The 18,333-nt window shown below is 38.9% G+C and overlaps 1 protein-coding gene across 7 annotated transcripts in view; it reads right to left on the bottom strand.

Annotated features, from left to right (window-relative positions):
• The window catches only part of KrT95D (phosphofurin acidic cluster sorting protein KrT95D), a 280,348-nt gene that overhangs the window by 111,850 nt on the left and 150,165 nt on the right, over positions 1 to 18,333 (bottom strand). For all 7 annotated transcript variants that reach the window (XM_053781217.2, XM_053781218.2, XM_070085171.1 and 4 more), the window contains exon 5: positions 10,610 to 10,769. In XM_053781217.2, coding sequence (XP_053637192.1) covers positions 10,610 to 10,769 — 160 coding nt within the window. The remainder of the gene's footprint in view (positions 1 to 10,609; positions 10,770 to 18,333) is intronic.

An 18,333-nucleotide genomic window follows, 5' to 3' on the forward strand; every position in this document is an offset into this window, starting at 1 on the left:
GAAATATTCCGAGTGTATGCTTGGATGTTACCGCGGAGGCTGGCTGGTAAACAATGGGACGGCCGGCACATGTGAGGCTGGCTGAGGGCACATTGGACGCGTCTCGGACGAAAATCGGTAAGCGGGTTTTTAATCGGTATGCGCGGCAAAAATTTTGCGATAAAAGTAATCGGTATGCGGAAAAATCGCTATGTGATGCCATCGTTATGCGGGGGTCCACTGTACATGTACTTGCAACATCTGCCACATTGCTCCCCTATCCACTCTATCATATGCCTTTTCTAAATCCATAAATGCAATGAAAACTTCCCTACCTTTATCTAAATACTGTTCACATATATGCTTCAATGTAAACACTTGATCTTCACATCCCCTACCCACTCTAAAACCTCCTTGCTCATCCGCAATCCTACATTCTGTCTTACCTCTAATTCTTTCTATAATAACCCTACCGTACACTTTTCCTGGAATACTCAGTAAACTTATTCCTCTATAATTTTTACAATCTCTTCTGTCCCTCTTCCCTTTATATAAAGGAACTATACATACTCTCTGCCAATCCCTAGGTACCTTTCCCTCTTTCATACATTTATTAAACAAAAATACCAACCACTCCAACACTATATAATCCCCTGCTTTTAACATTTCTGTCATGATCCTGTCACTTCCAGCTGTTTTACCCCCCTTTCATTCTACAAAATGCCTCATGCACCTCCCCCACACTCACATCCTGCTCTTCTTCACTACGCACACAGTGCGTAATGAGAAAAAAAAAACTTTGACCGTGTTTCTGGATTAAAACAGCGACTTTGCACTGTATTTTCGTATGGTATTTATTGTTGCATTCTAGTTTTCCTGGTCTCATTTTATAGAATGGAAGACATATTATAGAAATTGAGATGATTTTGACTGGTTTTACAATGAAAAGTACCTTGAAATTGAGCTCAAAGTAGCAGAAATGTTTGATTTTTACCAAAGTTCAAAAGTAAACAAATTATGCCACGCGTCCAATACACGTCAACTGGTGAATCTAATATTTTTTCACAAGTGTGCTGGTATTATTTATACCATTTCTACACTAATATGGTAGTCTGATAAGCTTTTCTCCACCCCAAGATATGTGACTCTTCTCCATAAGATAGCTCCTCCACGACCCAAAATAGGGAATTCATGTCTGCATAGTGAACTGCAGAGTTATAGCCATCAGTATCATAACTTTCTTCTGTACTTTCCTTCTTCCCTCCTTCTTTTCCTCTGCTCCTTTTTCCTTCCTCATTACCATTTCTTCACTTTATCATATATGTCCTTGCCTAGTTCCTTTATCATTATCTTACATTTACCTCCTTCTTTCTTCATCTGATACTCCCTCATATTTTCATCACCATCTCCCACACCCTCCTCTCTCTCCACCTGATTCTCCCTCCTCCTTCCTTCACCATCTTCTGATACTCCTTTTTTCTTCATCCACTTGTTTTTTCCTCCACATTTCCTTGCCCACCATCACCAGTACCACCACAACTACTGTCCCGCACTACCACCACAACTACTGTCCCGCACTACCACCACAGTTACTGTCCCGCACTGCCACCACAACTACTGTCCCGCACTACCACCACAACTACTGTTTCGCACTACCACCACAACTACTGTCCCGCACTACCACCACAACTACTGTCCCGCACTACCACCACAACTACTGTCCCGCACTACCATCACAACTACTGTCCTGCACTACCACCACAACTACTGTCCTGCACTACCACCACAACTACTGTCCCACACTACCACCACAACTACTGTCCCGCACTACCACCACAGTTACTGTCCCAGATTGCGATAAAGATTTAGGAGTTCTGGTTAGTAGTAATCTGAAACCAAGACAAAAGTGCATACATGTTCGCAATCAAGGTAACAGAATCCTTGGCTTCATATCAAGAAGCATAAATAACAGGAGTCCTCAGGTTGTTCTTCAACTCTATATATCCTTGGTTAGACCTCATATAGATTATGCTGCACAGTTTTGGTCACCGTATTACAGAATGGATATAAATGCTCTAGAAAACATACAAAGGAGGATGACAAAGTTGATCCCATGTATCAGAAATCTTCCCTATGAGGATAGACTGAGGTCCCTGAATCTGCACTCTCTAGAAAGGCGTAGAATTAGAGGGGATATGATTGAGGTGTATAAATGGAAGACAGGAGTAAATAAAGGGGATGTAAATAACGCGCTGAAAATATCTAGCCTAGACTGGACTCGTAGCAATGGTTTTAAGTTGGAAAAATTCAGATTCAGGAAGGATATAGGAAAGCACTGGTTTGGTAATAGAGTTGTGGATGAGTGGAACAAACTCCCAAGTACAGTTATTGAGGCTAAAACGTTGTGTAGCTTTAAAATAGGTTAGATAAATACATGAGTGGGTGTGGGTGAGTTGAACCTGATTAGCTTGTGCTACTAGGTCAGTTGTCGTGTTCCTTCCTTAAGTGAATGTGACCTGCCCTGACTAGGTTGGGGCATTGGCTTAAGCCGGTAGGAGACTTGGACCTGCCTCGCATGGGCCAGTAGGCCAGCTGCAGTATTCCTTCTTTCTTATGTTCTTATGTACTTATGTTCTGCATAACAGTAAATCTTCTATTTTTGGTGAGAATAAAAATTCAAAGTGGAAAGCAAAAGAATGTAAGAGGGGCGTGGGGACGTGACTAATGAACAGAGGAAATGTTATTTTAGTGCCAGGAATGTCTTCTTGTTTATTCTGGACCCTATTTGGAAATTGGCATCTTTTGAAATTTGTGTGAAATTGGCAAAATTGCTAAATTTTGACCACTGTATTGGATAGTTGAAATTGGTAAATGGGTGGTTTCTTGTACTCATTCGATAGAAAAACTGGAGTTCTAGTGAAATAGTTATGATTTTTGTCAACTAGTACACTGGAATTGGCCAAAAATAGGGCTCAAAACAGACAAAATCACTGATGCGTAAACATTGTTGAGACCACTAACTTCGCGTGAGCATAATTCCGTAAGTTTTCCATCAAATTTCATACTTTTGGTGTCATTATGATCGAGAAAATATTCTCTATCTTTTCGTAAGAAAAAATAATTTTTTTTTTTTAAATTTGGGCGACCCTGAGAACAAATCTGGGAGAGGGCCTGGGGACCCTGAAAGGGTTAAAAAAAAACAAAGAAGGGAAGTAACCCCAGAAAAGGACTTAGTACCTGAAGTCTTTATGGAGGGGGATTCCCCTTCCAAACAATAGCATACCTCCATCCTCTCCCCTCCTCCCATCTCATTACTCATCAATAAGTCTTCAATAAAAGTAAGTGTCATTTTAGTAATGTTTTATTCTACATGTCTCATTGTTTTCTGTGTAGGGAAATATATATTTTATGTAAAAAAATTATTTTTTTTTTAATATTTTTGGGTGTCGGGAACGGATTAATTGGATTTCCATTATTTCTTATGGGGAAAATAAATTTGGAATTCACCAGATTCGGGTTCAGTCACCATCTCTGGAACGGATTAATTATGAAAACCAGGGGTACACTGTAAATGAGTAATGAAATGGATAAATGAACATTTAACATCACTTTTACCTTTATTGAAGACTCTTGTTGGTGTATGGAAGATGGCAAGGAGGGGAGAGGGAGGAGGAGTGGTTATTGCTTGGAAGGAGAATACCCGTCCATAAGGAATTCAGATATCAACGCCCTATCCGGGGTTACTTCCCTTCTTAATCTTTTACTGGCGATAGGATCAGTTTGAAAGTCACTGGACCCCTGTCGCACAAAAAAATCTGTCTGGGCATTTTCTTTGCGAGATCTGCATGCAACTGCCTTGCCTTTTAGCAAATTATGGCCTCCAAAACACTATCTCCTGCTAACTGTTCTTCGTTGATCCACCCCAACAGCAACTACTCAACATCTTTGATTGTTTGCGATCTCTGTTTCTCTAGCACATTTACCCCTTTCGCAACATCAGCTTCCTTGATTTCTTTTTTCTTCGCTAGGATGGAACTGATCGTTGATGTAGACTTCCTGTACATCCTGGCAAGATCGGCCACTCGTACACCACTTTCGTACTTTGCTACGAGTTCTTTCTTGAATTCTATCGTGTTTCTCACCTTCTTTATCAAAGGGCTGGCACTTGGAATTTTCTTTGGCCCCATGGTGGCTTATTTAGTAGTTGCACTCAATAAACAAGCACAAACAGCCATGAATTATTACGAAATGTTTCATATGAATGCACTGGGTGATGCTCACTCAACAAGAAACAAAGGCAGACTGAGTCACAAATGCATGGGATGCTTCGTGTGGACACTCGATTCCAGGAAATGAGTGCCCTAGTCATGTGGGCAGGCGGACAAGTGTGGTACAGACTATTTTCAACTGTACTAAAACCAAGTGGTTGTACAAAAACTGGGACAAAATTTTGACGAATAAGTCGTTGAAAACCGAATTGTACGAAAACTAGGGTATACGAAAACCGAGGTTTGACTGTACCTCCTAGCCTTGGTTGTGAATATTCAATAGATACTTCACGAAATCATCCTCATGCTGTACAGTGGAACCTCTACTTATGAGTTTAAACCTTGCTCGCAACTGGATTTGCTCATTTGTAGAGTCAATTTTCCTCATTTAAATTAACTGCAATGGAATTAATTTGTTCCAGTGGAATTCCAGGCACGAGAAAATACTTTAATAATTTTTCTAATATCAACTCTACAGCTTATTTATCTATCACAATTCATGTAATATGACATAATAAACAATATTAATAACATAGAAGCATGATATATACACTAGAATGAATAAAATACTACATGTCATTAGGTATGTGGCTAGTGGTGGTGACAGCAGCCATTGTTGTTGGGGTTTATAGGGCCACCACAGCGGCCATTCCTGCTCCTGACTACATGTGTAGAGAACCTAGGATAACCAAAAAAAATCAGATAGAGTGACTTATAAGTGTTACACTCTTAGTGCTTCACTTAATTGCTACACTCTTAATGCTACACTTTGCCACTGCTACTTCATGTTGTCTGCCACTGCTACCTCATGATGTCTGCCACTGCTGCTTCATGGTGTCTGCCACTGCTACCTCATGTTGTCTGCCACTGCTGCTTCATGTTGTCTGCCACTGCTATCTCATGATGTCTGCCACTGCTGCTTCATGTTGTCTGCCACTGCTGCTTCATGTTGTCTGCCACTGCTGCTTCATGATGTCTGCCATTGCTATCTCATGATGTTTGCCACTGCTGCTTCTTGTTGTCTGCCACTGCTGCTTCATGTTGTCTGCCACTGCTGCTTCATGTTGTCTGCCACTGCTGCTTCATGTTGTCTGCCACTGCTGCTTCATGTTGTCTGCCACTACTGCTTCATGTTGTCTGCCACTGCTGCTTCATGTTGTCTGCCACTGCTGCCTCATGTTGTCTGCCACTGCTACCTCATGATGTCTGCCACTGACGTCGCCAAAGAATCGAACATTTGTACTATTTTGAGCTCAATTTCAAGGTACTTTTCATCGTGAAACCAATTAAAATCATATTTATTGTTGTAGTATATCTTCCATTCTATCACATGAGACCAAATAAAACGAGAATACAACCATAAAAACCATTATACTACTATACTACTCCAGTAGATTCACAGACACTAGAGGAGATATAAAAAAGACCTGGAAAACACTCTCTCAGATTCTAGGGACCCAGAAACTGAGAAAAACCAAGAATATTGTCCTAACTAAACCTAATGAAACACCACTACATCCCACTGACACAGCTAACAAGATAAACGACTTCTTCTCAACCATAGGATCTAATCTCGCCAGTAAAATCCCACATACCAATGCCCATGCCGAGGACTACCTAGATGGGAATTTCCCTAATTCCTTCTATCTTGCACCAACTGAGCCCACGGAAGTCACCGAGATTATAAAGTCACTTAAAAATAACTCGGGGAATCTGTCTCATGTCCCACCATTACTGTACAAGCGAGCGGCCCATGTCCTTTCGCATGCTATTTCATTACTCTTTAACAAGTCACTAGAGACTAGCACCTTCCCGAAACTACTCAAGATGGCAAGGGTTACACCAATACATAAAGGTGGTGACCCTACAGACTTAAACAACTATAGGCCAATATCTAACTTACCACTGCTATCCAAAATCTTTGAGAAACTCGTGCACAGGAGACTGTATTCATTTATAACGGCTCAAAACATACTCAACCCCTGCCAATTTGGATTCAGGAAAAATAAAAGCACTAATGATGCAATCATAAAAATGCTAGATCTGCTTTACACAGCATTGGAAAATAAGGAATATCCACTAGGAATTTTTATTGACCTAAGAAAAGCTTTTGACACAGTAGACCACGACATCCTACTCCACAAACTTGATCATTACGGTATAAGAGGCCATGTGCTTGCTTATTTCAAATCTTACATTACTAATAGGTATCAGTATGTCACCATTAAAGACACAGCATCAGCAACACGGCCACTTGATACTGGAGTTCCGCAGGGAAGTGTCCTTGGTCCCCTGCTCTTCCTCATATACATCAATGACCTTCTAAACGTATCCCAACACCTGGAACCCATTCTCTTTGCTGACGACACGACTTATGTCATCTCTCACCCTAATCTTGCCACCCTCAACACCACTGTGAATGAGGAGCTGATCAAAATATCGACTTGGATTACAGCCAATAAACTTACGCTTAACACTGACAAAACCTACTATATTATGTTTGGTAGCAGAGCAGGAGATGCACAAATTAACATTAAGATTGACAACACTCTAATTACCAGAAATAATGGGGGCAAATTCCTAGGCTTATACCTTGACAACAACCTGAATTTCAGCACCCATATCCAGCATATAACCAAATAAGTATCCAAAACGGTTGGGATCCTCTCCAAGATACGATACTACGTGCCGCAAAATGCCCTTCTCACACTATACCACTCACTTATTTATCCATACCTCACCTATGCTATTTGTGCTTGGGGATCAACTGCAGCAACATACCTAAAGCCAATAATAACCCAACAAAAAGCTGCAGTAAGAATAATCACTAAATCCCATCCCTGGCAACACACCCCCCCACTCTTCATAGACCTAAACTTACTCCCTGTTCAGTACATCCACACTTACTACTGTGCAATCTACATCTACAGGGCCTTAAACTCTAATATCAACCTTGACCTAAAATGCTTTCTTGATAGTTGTGACAGAACCCACAGGCATAACACCAGACACAAACATCTCTACGACATTCCCCGTGTCCGACTAAACCTTTACAAAAATTCAATGTATGTCAAAGGCCCTAAAATCTGGAATACCCTACCTGAGAACTCTAGAACTGCAGACACATTCATCACCTTCAAAACTACCATTAGAAAACATCTTATCTCCCTGATACACCCTGTCAACTAACTACACAAATACCACCTGGTGGTTCACACTTACACTCACTGACTCATTTGACCATAAACAGAAATATTAATCTCAATATTAAAATAATGAATCCTGTGATACTCCAATACTGAAACTATGTACTGTGCCAAAACAAAAGCATTTACATTGCTAAACTCACAAACTAGTATTTAGTCACTTAGCCATAATACCAACTTACCTCATAATTTGTAATATTTTACAATTAAGAATAAAACTAAGTCTGCCCGAAATGCCTAGCCATGCTAAGTGTTCTAGTGGTACACTATGTAATCACTATTTTACTACATGTAAACCACACAATAACCAAATTTCTGTAAACTCAGCATTGTAATCCTTATAGAGAATAAACTTTGAATTTGAATTTGAATTGAATATGAAAATATACCGGTAAGGGGAGGCTAATGGCTGAGAAGTGAACTCTGTTATTTATAGTCCGATTTCTTTCATTTTTGATGTACGTTAAGAAGTATCTTTTCATCATACATTGCCCAAGTTTCAATAAGATAGTCCAACAAACAACTTAGATCCAATTCCCTAGATCAAGAGCAAGAGCCCCCTCACCAGTCAATTAACCTCTCTTGAGGCCTGCTCGCATCTGGAAATTTTGCTTGCGTCTGGAAGCAAAAAATCGACCGAGCAGCTGCTCGTATCTGGAAAAACTCGCACATGGATGCACTCGTAAGTAGAGGTTCCACTGTATTTTTATTTTACTGAGCTTAAAATTCTTTTGCCCATTAGTTGTATTAAGTGATGTACAATTTGAGATGTAAACATACACTGTAAACATTATACTGCTTGATGAAAAGTTTAGCATGTGAGTGAGTGGAGAAGTTGTCCAATAACACATCTCTAGTATACCTTTGATGAGTTTCAAGAGTTTTTTTTACTCTTGGAGCCCAGCCCTGAGCCAGGCTTGTCTGGTGCTTGCATGGTTAACCAAGCTGTTGCTGTTGTCTGCCAGCTGGCCCACAAAGCCATCATAGCCTAGGCATTTCCATAGTCTTAACAGCCTTTGATGCAGTCTCATCAGATGAAACTACAGTAGCAATTTCCAAGAAACAACACAAAGCAATTTTTCTGCACTATAAATCTGTTTAGCTATTGGGTTTTGAGCACTAGGACAATTTAAGTCTGCAAACTAATCAATATATTTTGCAACTGCCTCATGATCTACAGAGCATTTTTTTTCAAAATCACATTGTCATTGTTGAACGTCATTATAAGCTTTGAATCTAGTCAACAACTTGCATCGAACTCAAAAGATTTAAAATTAATTTCTTAACCCTTTCAGGGTCCAGCAGCCAAATTTCAAAGTGTGCACCAGTGTCCAAGAATTTTAAAAAAATAATTTTATTTTTATGATATGGTAGAGAATCTTTTTCTGAAGGTAATAAAACAAAAAGTATGAAATTTGATGGAAAACTGACGAAATTATGCTCTCGCGAATTTTGATGTGTCAGCGGTACTTACGCATTGGCGATTTTGCCGACTTTGACTCCCATTTTAGGCCAATTACCTTATTCCAGTTGACGAAATTCTTAGCTATTTCACTGGTATTACTTCTATTCTATCGATTGAGCACAAAAAATTGCCAACTCAACTGTTTCAACTACAAAATAAAGTGATTGGAAATTGGTAATTTGGCCAATTTAGTGCAAAGTTAACAATATTCCAATTTCAAAATAGGGTCCAGAATAAACAATGCAGGCATTCCTGGCACTAAACTAACATTTTCTCTGTTCATTAGTTATGTTTTCAGGATTTACAAATGAATTCCATTTTGATTTTTAATCCACATAATGAATTTTTATTCAAACCAAAAAATAGAAGATTTACTGTCATGCAATATTGTAATAATTGTATAAATAATATCAGCACATTTGTGAACGTATATTAGACCCACCAGCTGGTGTGTATTAGACACGTGAAGTTATTTGTTTACTCTTGAACATTGGCAAAAATTTAACATTTCCACTACTTTGAGCTCAGTTTCAAGCCATTTTCAGCACTAAAACCGATCAAAATCATCTCTATTTCTGTAATACATCTTCCATTCTATCAAATGAGACCAAGAAATTGCAAATACAACTGTAAAAAACATATAAAAAAACATTGAAAATTGCTGTTTTAATCGAAAATTACGGTCTCAGTTTTCTTTCTCTCATTATGCACTGTGTGTTGCAGGATTTGTTTTATGTGGTGCACACATACCACATAGATGTATTCTCTCATATCTAGGCCCAAATTTACCACTCACAGCTTATCAGAGTGAGCTGAGCTCATGGCATAGATCTACGGTTTGGACCCTCAACGTAAAGCCGCAGATCTACGGCACGGACCCTGAAAGGGTTAATAGAAAAATTCCACCTTAACAACTGCAATTACCACTAGTCCTGAAATTGGCTCCTAAGCATTCTGATGCTCCATACAGTATGTATAATAGTCTCGCCTTCATTTAAAATTACTGGTGTGACAGTCATGGCTTGAAACTATTTATGTCTTAAATTATCTCTAAATTTACTTAAATTTTACACACACTAGTTATTAACTACAGAAAATGTTGTGTTAATAAATATGTAGTTTGATAAATACAGTATGGTACTACTAACAGTCTGCAATGTTGCAAAACAGTTTGGAAAATATGTTAAAAATTCTTTACAAAACATAAAATACAGCCTCTCCTCACTTAGCAATGTACTTGTTTACCGATGCCTCGGACTTACGACGGGCTCTCCGATCAGTATTCATACCTAAATAATGTATATTCGAGCTGATTTCCTTTATTCTGTTTATTTCAATATACAGTACACTACTGAATAAACATTTAAAAATATACTAGAAATGTTATAAATAGTGCAAAGGTGACATTAAAACAATATCAAAGATGGATGACGCAAACTCACTACGATTATAGTATGCTCCTCACTTAGCGACGAATTCGTTTAATGACGTGGTCTTAGGAACAGAACTCCGTCGTTAATGAGGAGAGGCTGGATCATCACTGAAATACAACATGTTCTCACTACCTGAATGTATCAGTAACAGAAATCTTTCTTCCTTCACTGCACCAGCCGTATCCCACTGAAGCAGGGTGGCCCCAAAAGAAAAACAAAAGTAACAGAAATAATAAATTTAAAAAAAAATCGACTTACCTGGATTATCAGCCATGAAAGACTTTGTTCTCTCTGTTGGCTCATCCGTGTCAACTGGTTGGGAGGAGAGGGAGACCATCGTGACTCGTGCTAGAGATGTTCCCTTCTCTTTCCCTTCACTGTATAGTTCTAGTTCCCGATCTACGGGACGTTGCAAAACCTGTTGTGTATGAAAGAGTAAAAGATTAATTTGAACTCTGTTGATACTGTTAATTCTTGAAGCAAAAGCTTCATAGCTCACTGGTAAAGTGCTGGACCTGCTAATCCCAGTACCATGGTTCAATCCCTCTGTCCATCTTCTTGTTTTATTTTGTTTTGGTTTTTATTTTTTTATAATTCATAAGAACTATTAAAAATTAAAAAAATTTTGTACGAGTCACTTTCACTGGAAACAAAAACAGTTCTTATGCTACTCCATAAAACTTCAAATTGAATATTTTCTCATACTGCTACAAGCTTCTACAATTACTGAAATCTTAAAAGCCTGAGAACTCAGACGTTGAATAAGTTCTTTTATGAGAAATTAATCAACTGAATTAGAGCCTTTTCTCCATATCAGTTAAAATTTGTCGAGCTCTGGTGCCACATTTTAATGAATCTTTAGGGGTATGCCAAATTATTGGAATCAGTGAATAGCTACTAATTTTGATATTAGTGTCAGTCTAAAATCAACCATTGGTACTGACAAAAATTTTGGTATCATCCCATCACTATTGTTCTTCATATGACAAGGCATGAGTGATAAGAATTTTACCCATTAAGATACCTGTCTAAATGTAATTCATTATACCAATTTAATTTTTTTTTTCAACAAGTCGGCCATCTCCCACCGAGGCAGGGTGACCCAAAAAAGAAAGAAAATCCCCAAAAAGAAAATACTTTCATCATTCAACACTTTCACCACACTCACACATTATCACTGTTTTTGCAGAGGTGCTCAGAATACAACAGTTTAGAAGCATACACATATAAAGATACACAACATATCCCTCCAAACTGCCAATATCCCAAGCCCCTCCTTTAAAGTGCAGGCATTGTACTTCCCATTTCCAGGACTCAAGTCCGACTATATGAAAATAACCGGTTTCCATGAATCCCTTCACTAAATATTACCCTGCTCAGACTCCAACAGATTGTCAGGTCCCAAGTACCATTCGTCTCCATTCACTCCTATCTAACACGCTTACGCACACTTGCTGGAAGTCCAAGCCCCTTGCCCACAAAACCTCCTTTACCCCCTCTCTCCAACCCTTTCGAGGACGACCCCTACTCCGCCTTCCTTCCCCTATAGATTTATATGCTTTCCATGTCATTCTACTTTGATCCATTCTCTCTAAATGACCAAACCACCTCAACAACCCCTCTTCTGCCCTCTGACTAATACTTTTATTAACTGCACACCTTTTCCTAATTTCCACACTCCGAATTTTCTGCATAATATTTACACCACACATTGCCCTTAAACAGGACATCTCCACTGCCTCCAACCGTCTCCTCGCTGCTGCATTTACAACCCAAGCTTCACACCCATATAAGAGTGTTGGTACTACTATACTTTCATACATTCCCTTCTTTGCCTCCATAGATAACGTTTTTTGACTCCACATATACCTCAACGAACCACTCATCTTTTTTCCCTCATCAATTCTATGATTAACCTCATCCTTCATAAATCCATCCGCCGACACGTCAACTCCCAAGTATCTGAAAACATTCACTTCTTCCATACTCCTCCTCCCCAATTTGATATCCAATTTTTCTTTATCTAAATCATTTGATACCCTCATCACCTTACTCTTTTCTATGTTCACTTTCAACTTTCTACCTTTACACACATTCCCAAACTCATCCACTAACCTTTGCAATTTTTCTTTAGAATCTCCCATAAGCACAGTATCATCAGCAAAAAGTAACTGTGTCAATTCCCATTTTGAATTTGATTCCCCAAAATTTAATCCCACCCCTCTCCCGAACACCCTAGCATTTACTTCCTTTACAACCCCATCTATAAATATATTAAACAACCATGGTGACATTACACATCCCTGTCTAAGACCTACTTTTACCGGGAAGTAGTCTCCCTCTCTTCTACACACCCTAACCTGAGTCTCACTATCCTCATAAAAACTCTTTACAGCATTTAATAACTTACCACCTATTCCATATACTTGCAACATCTGCCACATTGCTCCTCTATCCACTCTATCATATGCCTTTTCTAAATCCATAAATGCAATAAAAACTTTCCCTACCTTTATCTAAATACTGTTCACATATATGCTTCAATGTAAACACTTGATCTACACATCCCCTACCCACTCTGAAACCTCCTTGCTCATCCGCAATCCTACATTCTGTCTTACCTCTAATTCTTTCAATTATAACCCTACCGTACACTTTTCCTGGTATACTCAGTAAACTTATTCCTCTATAATTTTTAGTCTCTTTTGTCCCCTTTCCCTTTATATAAAAGGACTATACATGCTCTCCGCCAATCCCTAGGTACCTTCCCCTCTTTCATACATTTATTAAACAAAAGTACCAACTACTCCAAAACTATATCCCCCCCTGCTTTTAACATTTCTGTCATGATCCCATCAGTTCCAGCTGCTTTACCCCCTTTCATTCTACGTAATGCCTCACGTACCTCCCCCACGCTTACATTCTGCTCTTCTTCACTCCTAAAAGATGGTGTACCTCCCTGACCAGTGCATGAAATTACTGCCTCTCTTTCTTCCTTAACATTTAAAAGTCCCTCAAAATATTCTCGCCATCTACCTAATACCTCCATCTCCCCATCTACTAACTCCCCTACTCTGTTTTTAACTGACAAATCCATACTTTCCCTAGGCTTTCTTAACTTGTTTAACTCACTTCAAAATTTTTTCTTATTTTCATTAAAATTTCTTGACAGTGCCTCTTGTACTCCTTAAGAAATAAAATACTATGGTACATACAGTGACACCTTACATATCCAGCCTGCCATTATCTGAACCTCGCCAACATCCGAACAGGTCCAGGGAAAGGGCAAACTTCTAAAATTATTACCGAAACATCCAAACAGCCGTTCGGGTACAGCAGGATGAATCAAACTTGGCACGCACATTAGTGTACTGGTTTGCCACTAGGAGCGGTGCTCTTCGTCACCCTCTGTGATATCAAGAGGGCTTGTGATAAGATTATGGCCTACACAAGTGAGTTTTCTGCTTCTCAAAAACTGGAAAAAGTGCTGAAAGAAAAGTGATGGCGAACCCACAGAGCTTGGAACTCGATCAGTGAGTGATGAAGTGGTACCTACAACAACGTGGTAGTGGTATGATGGTTCATGGCACCAACCTGCAGGACTGGCTAGAGTATGATGAAGACGACCTTAGTGTGCAATCTCTGATGAATGCAGAGACTGCAGAATCAGTGTTGCACCTGAAACATTCCAAAAGTGATGACGACAATGATGACCCAATGCCTCCAAGACCAAAACTTCAACAGCAAGGGCAGGTGCCGAAACACTTTTGGAGTATCCACTGTTCACAGCCCATTTGAAAAGTTATGGTCCTGTGGTCTGTGAGATCTGGGAAGCTGTTATTCAAGCCCAGAGTGTCTGGTCCCACTACCAAACAATGTTGGACTTGTTTTTTAAACCTACAATGCCGTCGCTGATGGCGATATGATGGGGTATGGATGGCGATATGACAGTACGGATGCGCATTTTTTCCCCCTCACGAATCAAGAAACTCCGTGTTTCCAAACCGATCTCGGCCCATATAGTTCAGATACGAGAGGTATCACTGTACTTTAAGAATACAATGGACCCCTGAGTTTCGTGATTAATCCGTTCCAGAGAGTCTGCCGACTGGCAAAATTCACGATTGGCGAATCTATTTTCCCCATAAGAAATAATGGAAACCCAATTAATCCGTTTCAGACAGCCAAAAGTATTAACAAAAAATAATTATTTTAAAGATTAAATATATATTTACATACAGAAAACAATGACAAATAAATATAAAGCACTAATAAAATGGATAAATGAACATTTAACATCACACTTAACCTTTATTGATTCTTGTTGGTGTAGGAGGTAGGTAGCAGGCAAGAGGAAGGAGTTTATTATGCTTCAATATGACGCTAATATCATCATCTCTATGGCTTATTTATCTATCACAATTCATCTAATGTGACAATATAAACAATATTAATAACATAGAAACATGATATATACTCTAGAATGAATAAAATATGTCATAATGTATGAGAGGAGTAAATGGTTTAAGTATTGTTGTTGGGTTTAAGGGCCGCCACTGAGAGAAGCCGTGTTGGTGGTGGTGGAGGCTTTGGCCACCACCACCATCACACTTAAACAATGTATGTAATTTATAAATAAGAAATATTTACATTTTAATTTATAAATAAGAAATATTTACATTTTAATTTATAAATAAGTTTATTCAGGTATACACAAATAGTTACATACATAGATTATCATACATAGCATATGTGTCAAGTACCCAGGATAACCCAAAAAATTCAAGAGTGACATATTTCCATTGGTGTCTTTTTATATTTATGCTTATATTTACTTTTATACTTACACTTTTATAGTTACACTTACCTTGGAGGAGATGTTGGTTTAATTAGTTAGTTTGATGAAGATGTTGGCAGAGGTTTAGGGTGGTGGAAGATAGCAGGGCGGTGTATGTTCAGCAGTCCTATACACATCCAACAACATTGGAGAGTTACTCTCATGTTGTTTTTCTATCGCTTACTCGCTTAACTTACTTGCTACACTGTTAATTCTACATTTTATCGCTGGCTGGAGCTATAGCCTTTATCGATACCTGCTGCTTTAGTATCATACATATTGTAGAATCACTGCAGAAGGCACATTCTCCCCTCTCTCTTCCTCCTCTACTTTAATACTTTGCGATGAGTTTTTTCTTGAATTCTATCGTGTTTCTCACCTTCTTTACCAAAGGGCTGGCACTAGGAGCTTTCTTTGGGCCCATGGTGGCTTATTTAGCAGTTGCAAGCACAAAAACAATGAATTATTATGAAAAGTGTTGTATGAACCCACGGGGTGATGGTCACATGCTGGTAAACAATGGCACACTGAGTGTGAATAGCGAGGGAGACTGGCTTTGTGTGTGCGCTGACTGGCAGACGCATACCAGAAGGTCGCCAAATCATGAGTCCAATCACGAACCATGAAGCTAAATTTTGCCGAAAAAACTTGCCGAAAGTCGGATTTCACGAAAGTCGCGGCTGCCAAACAGCGGGGGTTCACTGTATACTACTCTTGTCTCCACAAAAAGTAATAGAAATATTTTCAGAAAGAAAATTAATAATTCAAATTTATCAGTAACCTTACTTGCAGTACACTGAATTCTTACATATTGCACGAGGTACATACCTAAAATCAATGCTGGTGTAATTCTGTGATATGTAATCTGAATACCATATGGGAAAAATAAGGTCAGATCTTTGACAGCTAAAAAATAAAGCCAAACAAGTTTTTTAAAGTCATCATTCTGTCAAAAGTAATAGTGGAACCCAGGATTTCGACCATAATCCGTTCCAAAAGGTTGGCCTGAATCGGAAAAGGCCGAAAACCAAAGAAATATTTCCCATAAGAATTAATGTAAATACAATTAATCCTTTCCAGACACTCAAAAATATTTAAAAAAAAATACATTTTTTAAAGATTAACTATAGTTTTACATACAGAAAGTAGTGAGAATTAAATATAAAGCACAAATTTTAATGATAAATGAACATTACATACCTTTATTGAAGAATCTTATTGGCGTATTGAAGAAAGCAAGGAAGCAAGTGGGAGTTGGGGGGGTTACTGTTTGGAAGGAAAGTCCCCTTCCACAAGGACTTCAGGTATCAAGTCCCTATCCAGGGTTACTTCCCTTCATTGTCTTTTACTGCCTCTAGGACCAGCTTGAGAGTCACTGTACCCCTGTTGCACAAAAAAAAACTGTCCAGAGAGGTCTGTTTCTGGCATCTCTAAGATTTGCCTGAAGTGGGATAAGGTTTTGTCACTGAATTCTATCATGTTTCTCACTTTCTTTACCAAAGGGCTGGCACTAGGAACTTTCTTTGGGTCCATGGTGGCTTATTTCACAGTTGCACTCAATAAACAACCACAAAAAAAATGGATTATAACGAACTGTTTGGATGAATGCGTGGAACGTTGCTCACTCACCCAGAGACACAGCCAGACTGACTCACGAAAGCAGCAGCGGAGTGGCAGGCAGGACAATTTCTGCCAAAAAAGCGGCCGAAATCCGATTTGGATGATATCCGCATTGGCCGATATCCGGGGTTCCACTGTACACTGAAGAGGTCACTGATCTTGAAGGTGTTGAGAGGTTTGTGAACAGGCCACAATTAAGTCAGAGCCTGCCACAATGAAAAGCTCTGTTCCCTAAGGCACAGAGCTCTACCTTCCCCCCCCCCTCCAATTTTTTTCCTCATCCTTATCTCTTTCATAGATAGGGACATAAATTCTAGCATAGAATCATCCCACCATAGACAGGGACATAAATCCTAGCACTGTATAAACCTTCACATATCATACAAGAATATGCTCGAGTGGCATCCATGAAGGACACTGTGCAATTTAAAAATTTTCCACAAATTTATGAAGTGAACGTTTAGACAAAACCATAAACAAATATTTAAAAGAAATATGAAATGCTCATCATTATAATCAGTACAATATTTAGTCCTATGATATGGAAAAACTTACTGGGCTCCAATAAAATTTTTAGGACTGTATTAATGTTTCCTTGTGCAATGTGCATATCAAAGAAGCATCGAGGAATCACTGAACAGCCTACTGTGAAGTCAAAAATCTTTCTTAGTAATATAAACAGGGCCCCATGGCGTGGCTGGCAAAACTCTCGCTTCACACGTGGCAGGCCCAGGTTTGATTTCCAGCGGGGTGGAAACATTTTGACACGTTTCCTTACACCCGCTGTCCTGTTCGCCTTGCAAGTAGGTAATTGAGTATTAGTCAACTGGTGTGGGTTGCATCCTGGGGGACAAGATTGTGGACCCCCAATGGAAATAAGACAGACAGTCCGTCAATGATGCACTGCCCTTCTTGGGTTATCCTGGGTGGCTAACCCTCCAGGGTTAAAAATTCGAACAACATTTTATCTTAATCTCACGAATGTACTTGCCAGACTGCACTGAATAAGTGTCTGAATTATCATTCGTTTGCTTCCAGAACATCTTTTTTTCCTACCCTCTCTTTTATAATTTGCTTACCTTCCTTCTATTTTGTAACCTCTCCTCTTTACTTTTCTCACATTCCTTTCATTTAATCCAATAATTTCATGCAATTCTTTGTCAATATTTTCAGGATTACATCTTCTCTTACCTATTCCTTGTCAACCACTATCTCCAGTTTTCATTACATATTCACTGCACACATTCCTCTTTCCCTTTACTCTTAACCAAAAACATTTAGGTTCTTTTAATCATTTTTTCTTCTTGTCCTAGAACACATTTTACACTAAATCCATACATATTTCTTTTGTTACCTCCCTTAATTCCAATCCCTTATCCTTATCTAATCTTTTATCCATCTGTTTTCCCCTGACCCCCTTATTATTCCATTTTCATCTGTCTCTTTCATTCTCGTTTTTAAATCTCTTATTTTTACATTATGCTACCCAATTTGGAATTCATATTTTTATTTAATACCCTCCCAT

Source organism: Cherax quadricarinatus, chromosome 15, assembly GCF_038502225.1.
Source record: "Cherax quadricarinatus isolate ZL_2023a chromosome 15, ASM3850222v1, whole genome shotgun sequence".
Taxonomy (NCBI): domain Eukaryota; kingdom Metazoa; phylum Arthropoda; class Malacostraca; order Decapoda; family Parastacidae; genus Cherax; species Cherax quadricarinatus.